This window comes from Musa acuminata, chromosome BXJ2-4 (assembly GCF_036884655.1).
Source record: "Musa acuminata AAA Group cultivar baxijiao chromosome BXJ2-4, Cavendish_Baxijiao_AAA, whole genome shotgun sequence".
NCBI classification, from domain to species: Eukaryota; Viridiplantae; Streptophyta; class Magnoliopsida; order Zingiberales; family Musaceae; genus Musa; species Musa acuminata.
The window spans coordinates 33,465,352-33,476,755 of record NC_088341.1 but is presented as its reverse complement, the minus strand read 5'-3'; the positions used below and the strand labels follow the sequence as shown (position 1 = coordinate 33,476,755).

The 11,404-nt window shown below is 47.3% G+C and overlaps 1 protein-coding gene across 3 annotated transcripts; it reads right to left on the bottom strand.

Annotated features, from left to right (window-relative positions):
• Positions 1–684: 684 nt before the first annotated feature.
• LOC103976433 (uncharacterized) lies at positions 685–4,769 on the bottom strand. 3 transcript variants are annotated; one of them, XM_009391636.3, is made up of 8 exons: positions 4,685–4,769; positions 4,397–4,569; positions 3,878–4,158; positions 3,067–3,426; positions 2,522–2,923; positions 1,989–2,366; positions 1,738–1,828; positions 685–1,199 (listed from the first exon to the last, which is right to left on the bottom strand). In XM_009391636.3, exons 2-8 carry the CDS (start codon positions 4,563–4,565, stop codon positions 943–945), a joined length of 1,938 nt encoding a protein of 645 aa, XP_009389911.2. In that variant the 5' UTR covers positions 4,566–4,569; positions 4,685–4,769; the 3' UTR covers positions 685–942. The 3 variants fall into 3 exon arrangements, with proteins under 3 accessions (XP_009389911.2, XP_018686840.2, XP_009389904.2); XM_018831295.2 differs by having other exon boundaries at positions 4,341–4,724; XM_009391629.3 differs by having other exon boundaries at positions 4,397–4,724.
• Positions 4,770–11,404: the final 6,635 nt, after the last annotated feature.

The window sequence follows — 11,404 nt, the reverse complement described above, 5'->3', positions numbered from 1 at the left end:
CAGATTAATGAATCTGAGTAAAATTACTTCCCTAGTATGATAGGATGAGTCAAAATATCACATGTCACCCCATCAGTTTATTATCACCATGTAGTCAAGTTCTCCTGCCGGTTAAAACACATTGCCGAAGATAAAAGTTGGGTTTAAACAAAGATCACTCATGCACATAATATTCGCAGACAACCCATGTAAAATTTTGTGACAGCAACTTAACTCTATCAATCTAAATTAGAAGCCACTGGAGTATTTATACCAAACTTCAAAATCATCAGAAAAATCTAACACAAGTAATGCATCTTTTGGAGCCTTAAACTTGAAATCAGAAAGCTGTCATTCTTTCTACACTCCCAACTTCAACAAGGCAAACTGTCAATGAGTTCAGTTCCAACCAAGTGCAATCAACTGCAAATCATGGATGGTAGAAAATACAAGCGGAGTTCAGTGATGGATCACTAAGCAGAGTTCAAGAGTCAGTTGCCAGAAAATTGTATTGTGCAAGGATCATGGAAGATACTCTAATACACAGACAATGCAACAAGGGAACAAAATAAACAAGTTCAAGTGATAATTCTCCATAAACAAATAGGGTGCACAAGGAGATGAGGGCAATTCTCCTCAAGAGTAAATGACACTAGTTGTTTGTAATATTATGTAGAGCACCTCATAGCATAGTAGTAGAGCATATCCAGAGAATCCAGGAATTTAGCATTAGCAGCAAAATAGCCAATTCGGGTGTATATTAACACCATACAAATGCTAGAAAGTAGTTCTTGAAATGACCTGCTAAGCTTAATTACAAAAGTAATAAAATTCAGTATGGCACCAGTAAAGCCAAGGGAGAGTTTCTGTTCAAAGATGCCCAGAAGATATGTGCAGGAAGGCAACAATATTTACAAAGTCAAGAACTGATTCTGTGAAGTGAATTACGCTCATATGCACACATCAGGACCTTAGGCACCAATTTAGTCCTAGTATTAAGAATAAAAGTATTACCGACAGAATCAAAATTATTCTAACACTAAAGTATGAACCATCTTTACTCGCCATTGCATCCAAAGACTGGCTGCTGATTCTGTCATCATCCTTATGCTTCCATCGTGTTCTCAAACTTGATTTAGGATTAAAATCATTGATCCCGGATTCTTGTGCTGGAGTGTAACATTTTCTTTCATATATCTCAAGAGAAGAGGACTTTATCTCTGTAGAGTTTGCATCAACAGCATGACAATCAACAATAATCAATAGGTCAGTATATCACTTGTTATACAACAACAACAAATTTTAATGTCCTAATTATTAAGTGTCAACTATATTATCTTATTAGTAGTGCTGAAATCGGTATTTCAACATAATTTTAAATCTTATTAAGGCACATGAAATATTTGAACAACTTAACATCTATATTCAATATTTTCAAAATTTGCAGGGTCCCAAATGAAATTACCCACGATAGAAGTACTCTAATAGAGAATTTTGGTAGTATATTAACCCTGAGTGGATAATTAGTCCAACAATGGTGCTTACAAAACTATATATCGTGCATGGGACTTACAAAACTATATATCGTGCCAAGTCAACAACTCAGTTTAGTTTAAACTGAAGCATATCAGCATAAAAAACTCAGTTTAGTTTAGACTGAACCATATCAGCATCGAACTGATTAAGTTGAGCTCTAACAATGTGTACGGTTTCAGTGATCAAAATATTTTAGTTGCAGCATGGTTTGCTGTTAATTACCATGAGAAGAAAAGCCCTCTGAAGTGGTACTGGCAATACGACTAAAAACAGGTTGTTCTTCACTGAATTGATGCTTCAAAATTTCTCGAACCTGTAGGCATTATCCCAAGGTTAGGGACTATTAAAACTAAATATCTATAAGTTCAATATAAACAACAAAAATTGTTATAATATAGACTTAATATATTTGGTTAATCTTAATATCAGGTGAATGGTATCATTTACTTCAAAAGAAGAGCAAAACATCACACCTCATTGGCAGCTGATTTCATCACATCATTTCTGGTGCTTAATACTTGATCGGTGCTGGGAACAGATCCTTTACGAACAAACTTTTGCAAACGCAACCGTCTCATCAGCAGGCTTTGTGGTTCAATCAAGCAATCTAACTCTTGTAAATTATTATGAGTGCTGATCTGGATTCCAGCCTTGTCACAGTTGCTCATCCTGGCCGTTTCTTGATGCAAGGCACTTGCAGAGTCCATTAAGGAAACATTTTGGCTCAAATTGTGATTAGGAAACACCGAAATCCTGTGCTGTCTTGTAGGAACAATACAACTATTCTTCTGTGACAAGGTGCTCGAACAAACAGGAAGCTTGTAGATTTCACCAGAAAATCCTATGCTGTCCTGAGGGACACAATAAACAACAAAAATTAGAATTTTGGCAATTCGGTAACTGTAATTGCTTTATCATATATGTTCATGCAAATCAACAGATTTTGCAAACTAGTAGTAATGCTACAATGTTTTTCAGAAAATGTGTTGGGAAAAAAATGTCTCACATCTAAGACAGTAGCTTTATCATCTTTGTCACTGCCTCTCTTGCTCTTTTTGCCTGATAGGGAGTCCCAGGGGGTATCATCTGTGCTGACACAAATCTGACCTTGTGGCTCAAACTCAGTATTTAGACTTCTACAGACATATGATACTTCAGGGGAACATTCATATGGATCACAAAGCACTGCATCTAAGAACTCGGTGACAGAGTCGTCTTCAACACTGTCACATTGATTGAGGCCTGACGAAAATTCCCAGTCAACTCCAGCATCAAATGCATGCCCCGTGTAAGTTATTCTTGGGGAATTGGAATGGTAATCAAATTCTGGAAATTCCTGGTCAACTCCACCAAGCTTGTCAAAGTCTGGGTTAAGATATTGTGGTAAATCATCCAGGCGAAGACCAAACTGATTTCGCATGCAAGAAATAAGAAGGCAAGTTAATATTCACTTGATCAAATTCGAACATATAACAAATGGGTAAATTAGGCCTCTGAACATCATTTTTAGTAATTGAATACCAAGATCCGTTCATGTCCACGATGACTCACCTCATTTCCCACAAGGGTTTCACAAGGAGGATCTGAAACGACAGTTTCACTGCAGTGGCTCTCTTCTAGCAACTCGTGGACACCCGATGATTGCATATCAGAGGTCGGAGGCAAAGGCTGTAAATTTTCTTGCAAATATGACCCCGGAAGCTTGTGATCCAATGGTGAAACAACTTCCACTGTTGCTTCTACTCCTTGCTGCATCTCAACTGGTGAAAGCATGCCTGGAGCAGGAGCAGGAGCAGGAGAGGGGTCACCACTCTCCATCTCACCAACATTTCCCTCCGTGCAATCATCAATATCAGAAATTAGGATCTTCTCTTCAGGCTTCTTGAATAAACGACAGAGAACGAAGCCACCCTGCACAGGATTGGATAAGAAATGAAACAAGAGCACAAACCTAAAAGAATATAAAGAATCACAAAAGAAACGTAGCCAATGTATCCTTCAAGAAACTAATACGTAGGGGCACAAATTAACCATAAAAATTTTCAGAGGTACACTTCTCTTAGTTCTTATGCACAAGAAACTCTGACTCATATTAACCCATGTCACACATCAACCAATTACTTCACAATCAAGACATCTTAAACCACCAGGAACGAGTAGTGGAATATAAAGAAGCCATTCAAATTGCAGATGCTCCAGTGGGATTTGATGCATGGAAAGCAACTAAATAGACAAACCTTAAACAAGGTCAGAATAAGTGCGTAAATCTAGTCAGCTTTAGAATGATTCACCAGAAACAAGAATCAAAGAAACTGGAAAAACGTTCTTAATAAACCATCAAAAAGAAAAAGAAGAAACTCGCCTGCTCTCCTGAGTCAAACTCCTTCTCGGTGGTGCGGTACTCGTGCATGACCCAAGTAGTGCGGACGCCGCTGGGGGCACGGCCTTGGTAAAATACAAGGGTCTTCTTAGTGCCTATGATTGTAGGAACCCGAGATATGGACCTGATCATCCGATCCTTCCCTGTGGCTTTCCAGTAGCCAGCCTTCGTAGCTCGGTTGGAACGGTTGCCGTTGGGATATTTCCGGTCCTTCGGCGAGAAGAAGAACCACTCCGAATCGCTCGATTTGATCAATGATATATCTGGAAACTATACTGTTAGAGATGGGAAACAAAGAATTGACTGTAGCGCGAAACGCAGGATCGAAAATTTCAACACACATCTGTAAGGTCCGCACCGAAAATCTAATTTTTGCTAAAGAAAATGGGGAAAACAAACACTGAACACAAATCACAGACAAAAAAGAGGTTTTAACAACAAGAACCTGAATTAAACCAAGGAGGAGAGGGAGTAAGTAAGATTTGGGTGCGTGAGGATCACCCGGAAGGTCCCACGGCTCGCACTTGCAGATATCTATCTCGGAGATGACCTCGTCCTCGGACTTGATCCGGCCAGTGATCTTTCCCTTGAGGTAATGATTCACGAGCTCCACGTCCGTTGGACGGAATCGGAAGCCCAGCGGGAAGGACTCCACCGACAGAACAGCCATTTCCCTAATCACCATCCAACCACTACTTCAGCTGTATCGCAGAGATCAGAGAGCATAGGAGACCGAGATAGGATCTAAAGAACCCTAGAGGGAGATCAAAAACCCAACAAAATTCTTACAGAAAACAATGTTCAACAGAAGGAGAGATAAAAAACGCGCTCGCTTGGGATCTTTCTTCCCACCTTTTTTATAGGCCACATTTTGTGCGGCAACAAATCCGTTGTTGTGATATGACCATAAGCTCCCTTCACGTAAGGTTGAAGAGAGACTGCGGGGCCCACGGTGGCAGCGGAAAGGGAACGCGGGATGAACACGTCGAAGACGGCTATCTGGCCGTTGGATGGAGATCGGACGGTAGATATTTGGTTCAGGCTTTCCTTCGAGACGAAGGGTTGGTGATGATGACGTCGCGCGGCATCAGATCCATCGACGCAAGTCACTACCTCGACTGGCCGTCCAGTAGAAGCGTCCCTTTCCGACCAGTGTATTGGTGGTACCCACTCGCCTCCCTGCCTCTTGATTGGCCACAATTGGGACCCAGCAAGTCAGAAGGTTTGTATTGACCTCATCAGTGCCAGTATGAATCAGCTCACTCTTTCATTTATGCCTTGTTCTTTTTATAAGAAAGTTGTTTCCATTCATCCCAAGCGAAGAGATGGAGTAAAGAAATATATAAGAGATAATAAAGGTAACAACACTCTTACAACTTTGATAAGATCCTTATCGATGGATAGGAAGAAAAAAAAGGCATCAATGCATCGGTAGGATGAATATGTCTTTCTTGATGTTAAAAAAAGAATTCTTTTCATCAAAGATCCCTACGAATAGGATATATTCTTCGAGATATAATGAATACTGAAAGCTACCAATATATAAGTAGAATGATGAATCAAGATTATAAACTCTCAATATAAGTTACGATTAAACCAGTGAAACTATAGTGCATCCAAATATGATCAACTAAATATAATTAATAACATCGGTGTTTGTTAATTTCTTATTAGAATATGACAGATTTTGTTGAATCAAATTCAAATAGTAGCATAACGATTTATATGAGTTAACTCAAAATTAATTAATTTAAATTAATATTACTATTTTATCCAATAAATTACCAATGATATAATTATAAAAATAATATTTTGTTCCTGCTTTATAGAGCGTTAGCAATAGGCTTAGCGGTCTCATTTTGTTTGGTCTGTGGTGGATCATCTTGGATCATTTGTCGTACGATCATTCAGAGTTTACGATATCCACGTTTATAATTTGCATTGATTATCATGTGTTTATTGAAATAACTACTTATGAAGCTTCAGTGAAATGTTTTCTCTAACTAATCTTTTTTTTTAGGTCCTTAAAGGACCATAAGAGATTTTAGGGAAATTGATTCTTTGCGGATGGATACACAAAGGTGTCGCACGACTTAAGCATAACATATGATATCAGAACAAGAAAAGCATACTCATAAACACTTGGTATGCAAATGTTGGAGACTTAGCAGGGTTGCGTTGAGGGCAGCCAGCATGAATGATTATTTAGAAGAAATAGGTATTAAGGTATAGTGAAAGAAGTCACTAAGATAAGAGCGGGTATCCAAGATTGGTATTCAGAAGAATGGCCAACTATTCGCATAAGAAGTATCACGAGGACAAGCGAGCTAGGAAGAACATGTAACATACAAAGATTGGGATGACTTAGTTTGAGCTATGACTCGATATTGACAACTAAACTTGATGATACTCAAGGCAAGCGAGGTGTTTGGCAAAGAATGAGACTATACAAAGTGGGATGGGTTGCTCAGCAACCAAAAGAGTTGTATAAAGCTCACAGAGGTGAGAGAAATTACTAATTTGAAGAATTTGGTACTCATGCAAGAGCTTGTACACGGACAATGGATTATCTATGACGATCATAGTGACAAACTAGATGTTATAGAGCATTAAAACATTCTCTTCGGCATGAGAAGAATACATCCGTAAAAGGTTGTAGTGTGTAGTAAGTTTAGTATATTGTTAGGACTTGAGGGATAAAGTGCAGGCTATATTGGCGAAGAGTCACAATTTCATAAGTGCGTTCGTGAGGGCAGAACAATACATAATTTATTTAGCAAGACGGAGTAGTCCAAGTGGATGATGGTCTTCAAAACTTCCAGAGGTAAGAATACAATGAGGAAAATTGTTTCAATGAGATAGATATCCAAGAGGGATAAGTCTTGGTTCTCTAGAGTGAGAATCATGTGTAACAAATCGTACATGTTGAGAAGGGGTTCCTTAAGATAATAACTTCACAAAGCTCAATGGACCAAGCGAGCGGTGAGGAATCGTCTTATGATCTCGCATGAGATAATGCATTAGTGGATGTATTGCGATATCAAGTGAGGGAGCGACTCAAGACAACACCAGACGAAGATACACTTATAGTAGATATAGAAATTAGACTCAATAGAAGGCCGACCAGTGGAATGGTGAGTGCAAGAGCCACCATTAACTCAATGTTAATCAAGGGATGAAGTAACCTGGGTAGAACTTGGTGAAGCACCCAAGCCGTATAAAGGGAGTCGACATAGAAGATGAAACATGGAGCAAAGACATGAAGATTTCATTGGATAAAGGTCAAGACATGAACTCTTGCAAAGGTAAGAACAATATCATATTGTTCCATAGGTCCCTCATTCTGATAGAGCAGACTCATCCTATGGTGCCAAAGATGAAGGGAGCTTCAAGACACATCCACCTTAACTCGAAGAAGCATTTAACAGAGGAACTAAGGTAATTCAACTTATAGAGGCGAAGTTGAGACCATAAGATCTTGACACGAGGCAAGAGGATGCGAATATGGGTATTCTTGAATAATAAATCATAATACTACAATTCGAGTTGCTGTGAAGTAAGCGATGCGCGGTGGAGATTATGTTAGGGGTAGAGACTCAGGATCCAGATAATAACACACCAACTTCAGCGAAGTTGGTGGACTTCAGGAGTTGCTAGGCAACGTACTGTCATAAAGTTATGCTTCAATTGTCAAACAAATGAAAACAATCAGAAATGACGAAGATCCTATAATGTGTTTACAGAAGCTACATATTGAATTCATTCTATAATTATCAGAATGCAATGGATTAACGATCGATTATCCGGTAGAGATTATGCAATGAATTACTTATAAAATAAAATAATTTTATCATAATTATGACGAGGATTTATTACTGGATTGGAATCTCCGATCTTTTCTTATGAATAATTAAAAAAGTCACTGATGTAGGCTAATAGATGATATCAAACAGGAGATCGGTGAATTGTTTCGTTCAGGAACAACAATTGTATAGCTTATCAAATTGCGGAAGAGGGGAGGCTGCTGTCTATCTCGATCTGATGGATCAAATTGCACAACCGAAGAAGACCGCACGGTCGAGAGGAGGCGGCGGGCGCTCGGCCTGCTGCTGTGCAACCGCCGAGAGGTGTTGGCGGGCGCTCGACGGCCGGTGAGGAAGAAAAGGGAGACGCTTGCGGCCAGGAGGAGAAGGTTCGGCTCTGCCGCCGCAGAAAGAAGGTGGGGGGCACTTGTCTCATGCTTCTGCTCGACGGCGAAGTGAAGAGACCGCCGAGCAAGATGTTTCTTCACTGCGCTCGCCTCCTGCTATTTGCCGGTGAGGAAGATCGACGGCGGAGAGCAGGCTGTCGCGGTGGCTTGAAGCCCGCCGGCTGTGATTTGGTTGGCGGCGAAGAGATCAGGCCGCCGAGCAAGTTGCGGCGGACGGTGAGGAAGAAGGTAAGCGGGGGCGCTCGGGGCAGAGAGCGCTTCGCCGCTAGAGAGCGGAACGGCAGCGGGGCGCAGAGACGCCGCCTCTACCGTAACGCCGATGGAGAGTGATAGGGACAAAAATGGCAATGTGACACGCCATCCCCCTGAGTAACACACTGCCCGAGGCTCGCCATACCCTGCAGAAGCTCGGCCTCCCACGCAACCAAAGGTACAGTCCTGCCTTGCATCAGGTAACATCAAACCTCCTCTATAAATACCCCCGAGCCCTTGACAAAAAGGAGGGGATCACACACTCAAGAGACGGAGGTTTCTCCTCCTCCTAAACCCCCTCCACATCTTTCTCTAACTTGATCGTCGGAGGGGTCGGGTCAAGCACCCCGGCCCGACCTGTGTGCAGGTGCGAGACGGTGTCGCCTCTTCTTGGCGCTATGGCGGAGCTTCTTCTCGACCCGACCTACCGACCCGACCTCCCGACCCGAACCACCGAGCTCGGCTGCCGGGAGACCCCGAGGAGCGCCCCCAGAAAGATCCCCGTCATCCGGACCCGAACAAGCCGCGTCGGCCTCGAGGCCACGGCTAAAAAAGTTACTTACCGTAACAGAATGGTGCTAGAGGAAGGGCCGAAATGACGGTACATTAGCTTTCTCCTTGGTCGCTCCACTACAGCCGACCTGCACCAGCAGTAGCGACTTCTGGGGCCGGTCTCGGCTCCTCGGCCCCACGCGTCGGCCTCTCGCCCTCACGCGCGGCCAACCCGCCCGCATCGGCCCCACGCGCGCGACCAGCCCGCGCGTCACGGCCACTCGGCCCCACTCGCGCGGCCAACCCGCGCGCCTCGGCTCCTCGGTCCCACGCGCGCGGCCAGCCCGACCGCGCCGAGCGCCTCGACACCTCGGCCCCACGCGCGCGACCAGCCCGCGCGCCTCGACCCCTCGTGGGCCCCTCGGTCCCACGCGCGCAGCCAACACGCTGCCTCGGTTCCTCGGCTCCTCGGCTACAGCCGAGATCTTTGCGTGGCCTCGACGCCTCGGCCCCTCCCGGCTGCCTTAACCTACTACTGGCGGATGAAGATGCCAGAGGATGAAGATGCCAGAGACCGCGCGGTACACTGCTCTTGTTGCCAAGAACGCGAAACAGGCGGCCCCCAAATGTCGAGGTATTATCCGACAAGCTCATGCTCCCCACTTACCTCGGGGTCGATTGGCCTCATGCGCAGCCGGCAAGCAACACGCTGCCTTGCTGCCTCGGCCACTCGGCCTCATGCGCAGCCAACACGCTGCCTCGCTGCCTCGGCCACTCGGCCTCGTGCGCAGCCAGCACGCTGCCTCGCTGCCTCGGCCACTCGGCCTCGTGCACAGCCAACACGCTGCCTCGGCCCCTCGACCCCGTGCGCAGCCAACACGCAGCCTCGCAGCCTCGCTGCCTCGGCCACTCGGCCTCATGCGCAGCCAACACGCTGCCTCGGCCCCTCGGCCCCGTGCGCAGCCAACACGCTGCCTCGGCCACTCGGCCTCATGCGCAGCCAACACGCTGCCTCGGCCCCTCGGCCCCGTGCGCAGCAAACACGCTGCAACCAACACACTGCCTCGGCCCCTCGGCCCCATGCGCAGCAAGCACTACGCTACCTCGGCCCCCTGCCAGCCTGCCTACGCCGAGCCCACCTCAGCGCGGCCTGCCCGCCTGCCTACGCCGAGCCCACCTCAGCGCGGCCTGCCCGCCTGAGCAGCGCCCGCTCGGTCGCAGCCTGCTTGCGCCGAGCTCCTCGTCTGTATTCACTGTCGAGTCTATCTCAAGGCGGCATACCCACCTAGGTTACGCCCCTCGGACGCAGCCTGCCTGCACCGAACACCTCGGACACACACTGCCGAGATCTACCTCGGCGCGCCCTACCCGCCTCCGACGTGTTCCTCGGCCGTATGGTGCCCGAGACCGCTTCCTCGCGTCCTGCCCGCCTGCTCGTGCTACTCGGCCGCATGGCCCTCGTGACCACACCTGCGCGGCCTGCTCGCCTGCGTCGTGCTCCTCGGCAACGTGATGACCGAGACCACACCTGCGCGGCCTGCCCGCCTGCGTCGTGCTCCTCGCTTCCATCATCCCCGAGACACACCTGCGCGACCAGCCCGCCTGCACCGTGCTTCTTGGCTCCATGTTCCCAAGACAGAGCAGTGCCGCCAGTACGCCTGCGTCGTGCCCCTCGACTCCATAAACCTCGAGACTCGCCTGTGCGGTCAGCTGGCCCGCGCCGAACTCCTCGACAATACCCACCTGGGTTACACCCCTCGGTCGCAGCCTGCCTGCGCCGAATGCCTCGGCTCCATGCTTGCCGAGCCCACCTCCTCGGTCGTGTAACGCCGGAGGTCACCACCTTGGTCGCTAAACGCCCGAGGCCACAACCTCGGTCGCACAATACCCGGGACACGCCTGCGCGGCCTGCCCGCCTGCATCGTGCTCCTCGGCTCTTCGGCTTTACGCCACCCGAGACCACGCCTGCGCGGCCTGCCCGCCTGCGTCGTGCTCCTCGGCTCTTCGGCTTTACGCCACCCGAGACCACGCCTGCGCGGCCTGCCCGCCTGCGTCGTGCTCCTCGGCTCTCCGGCTTTACGCCACCCGAGACCACGCCCTGCGCGGCCTGCCCGCCTGCATCGTGCTCCTCGGCTCTTCGGCTTTACACCACCCGAGACCACGCCTGCGTGGCCTGCCCGCCTGCGTCGTGCTCCTCGGCTCTTCGGCTTTACGCCACCCGAGACCACGCCTGCGCGGCCAACCCGCCTGTGCCGGGCTCCTCGGCTCTTCGGCTTTACGCCACCCAGCTCGCCTGCGCAGTGCTCCTCGGCCCTCATCGGCTCCATTTCTCCCGAGTCCTACTCTGCTGGGCTTCCTGACTGAATTGCGCACCCCGGCCTCGTGCTGCCTGAGACGCGTTCGCGCGACCGACCCGTCTGCGTCATGCCCCTCGGATCCGCAGGAACAGCCGACTTGAAGTAAGAAGCCATGCATCGAACTCCCTGCATGCAAAAACCGACGCATAGCTCCTTTCGGGGGGGGCATATGATAGGGACAAAAATGGCAATGTGACA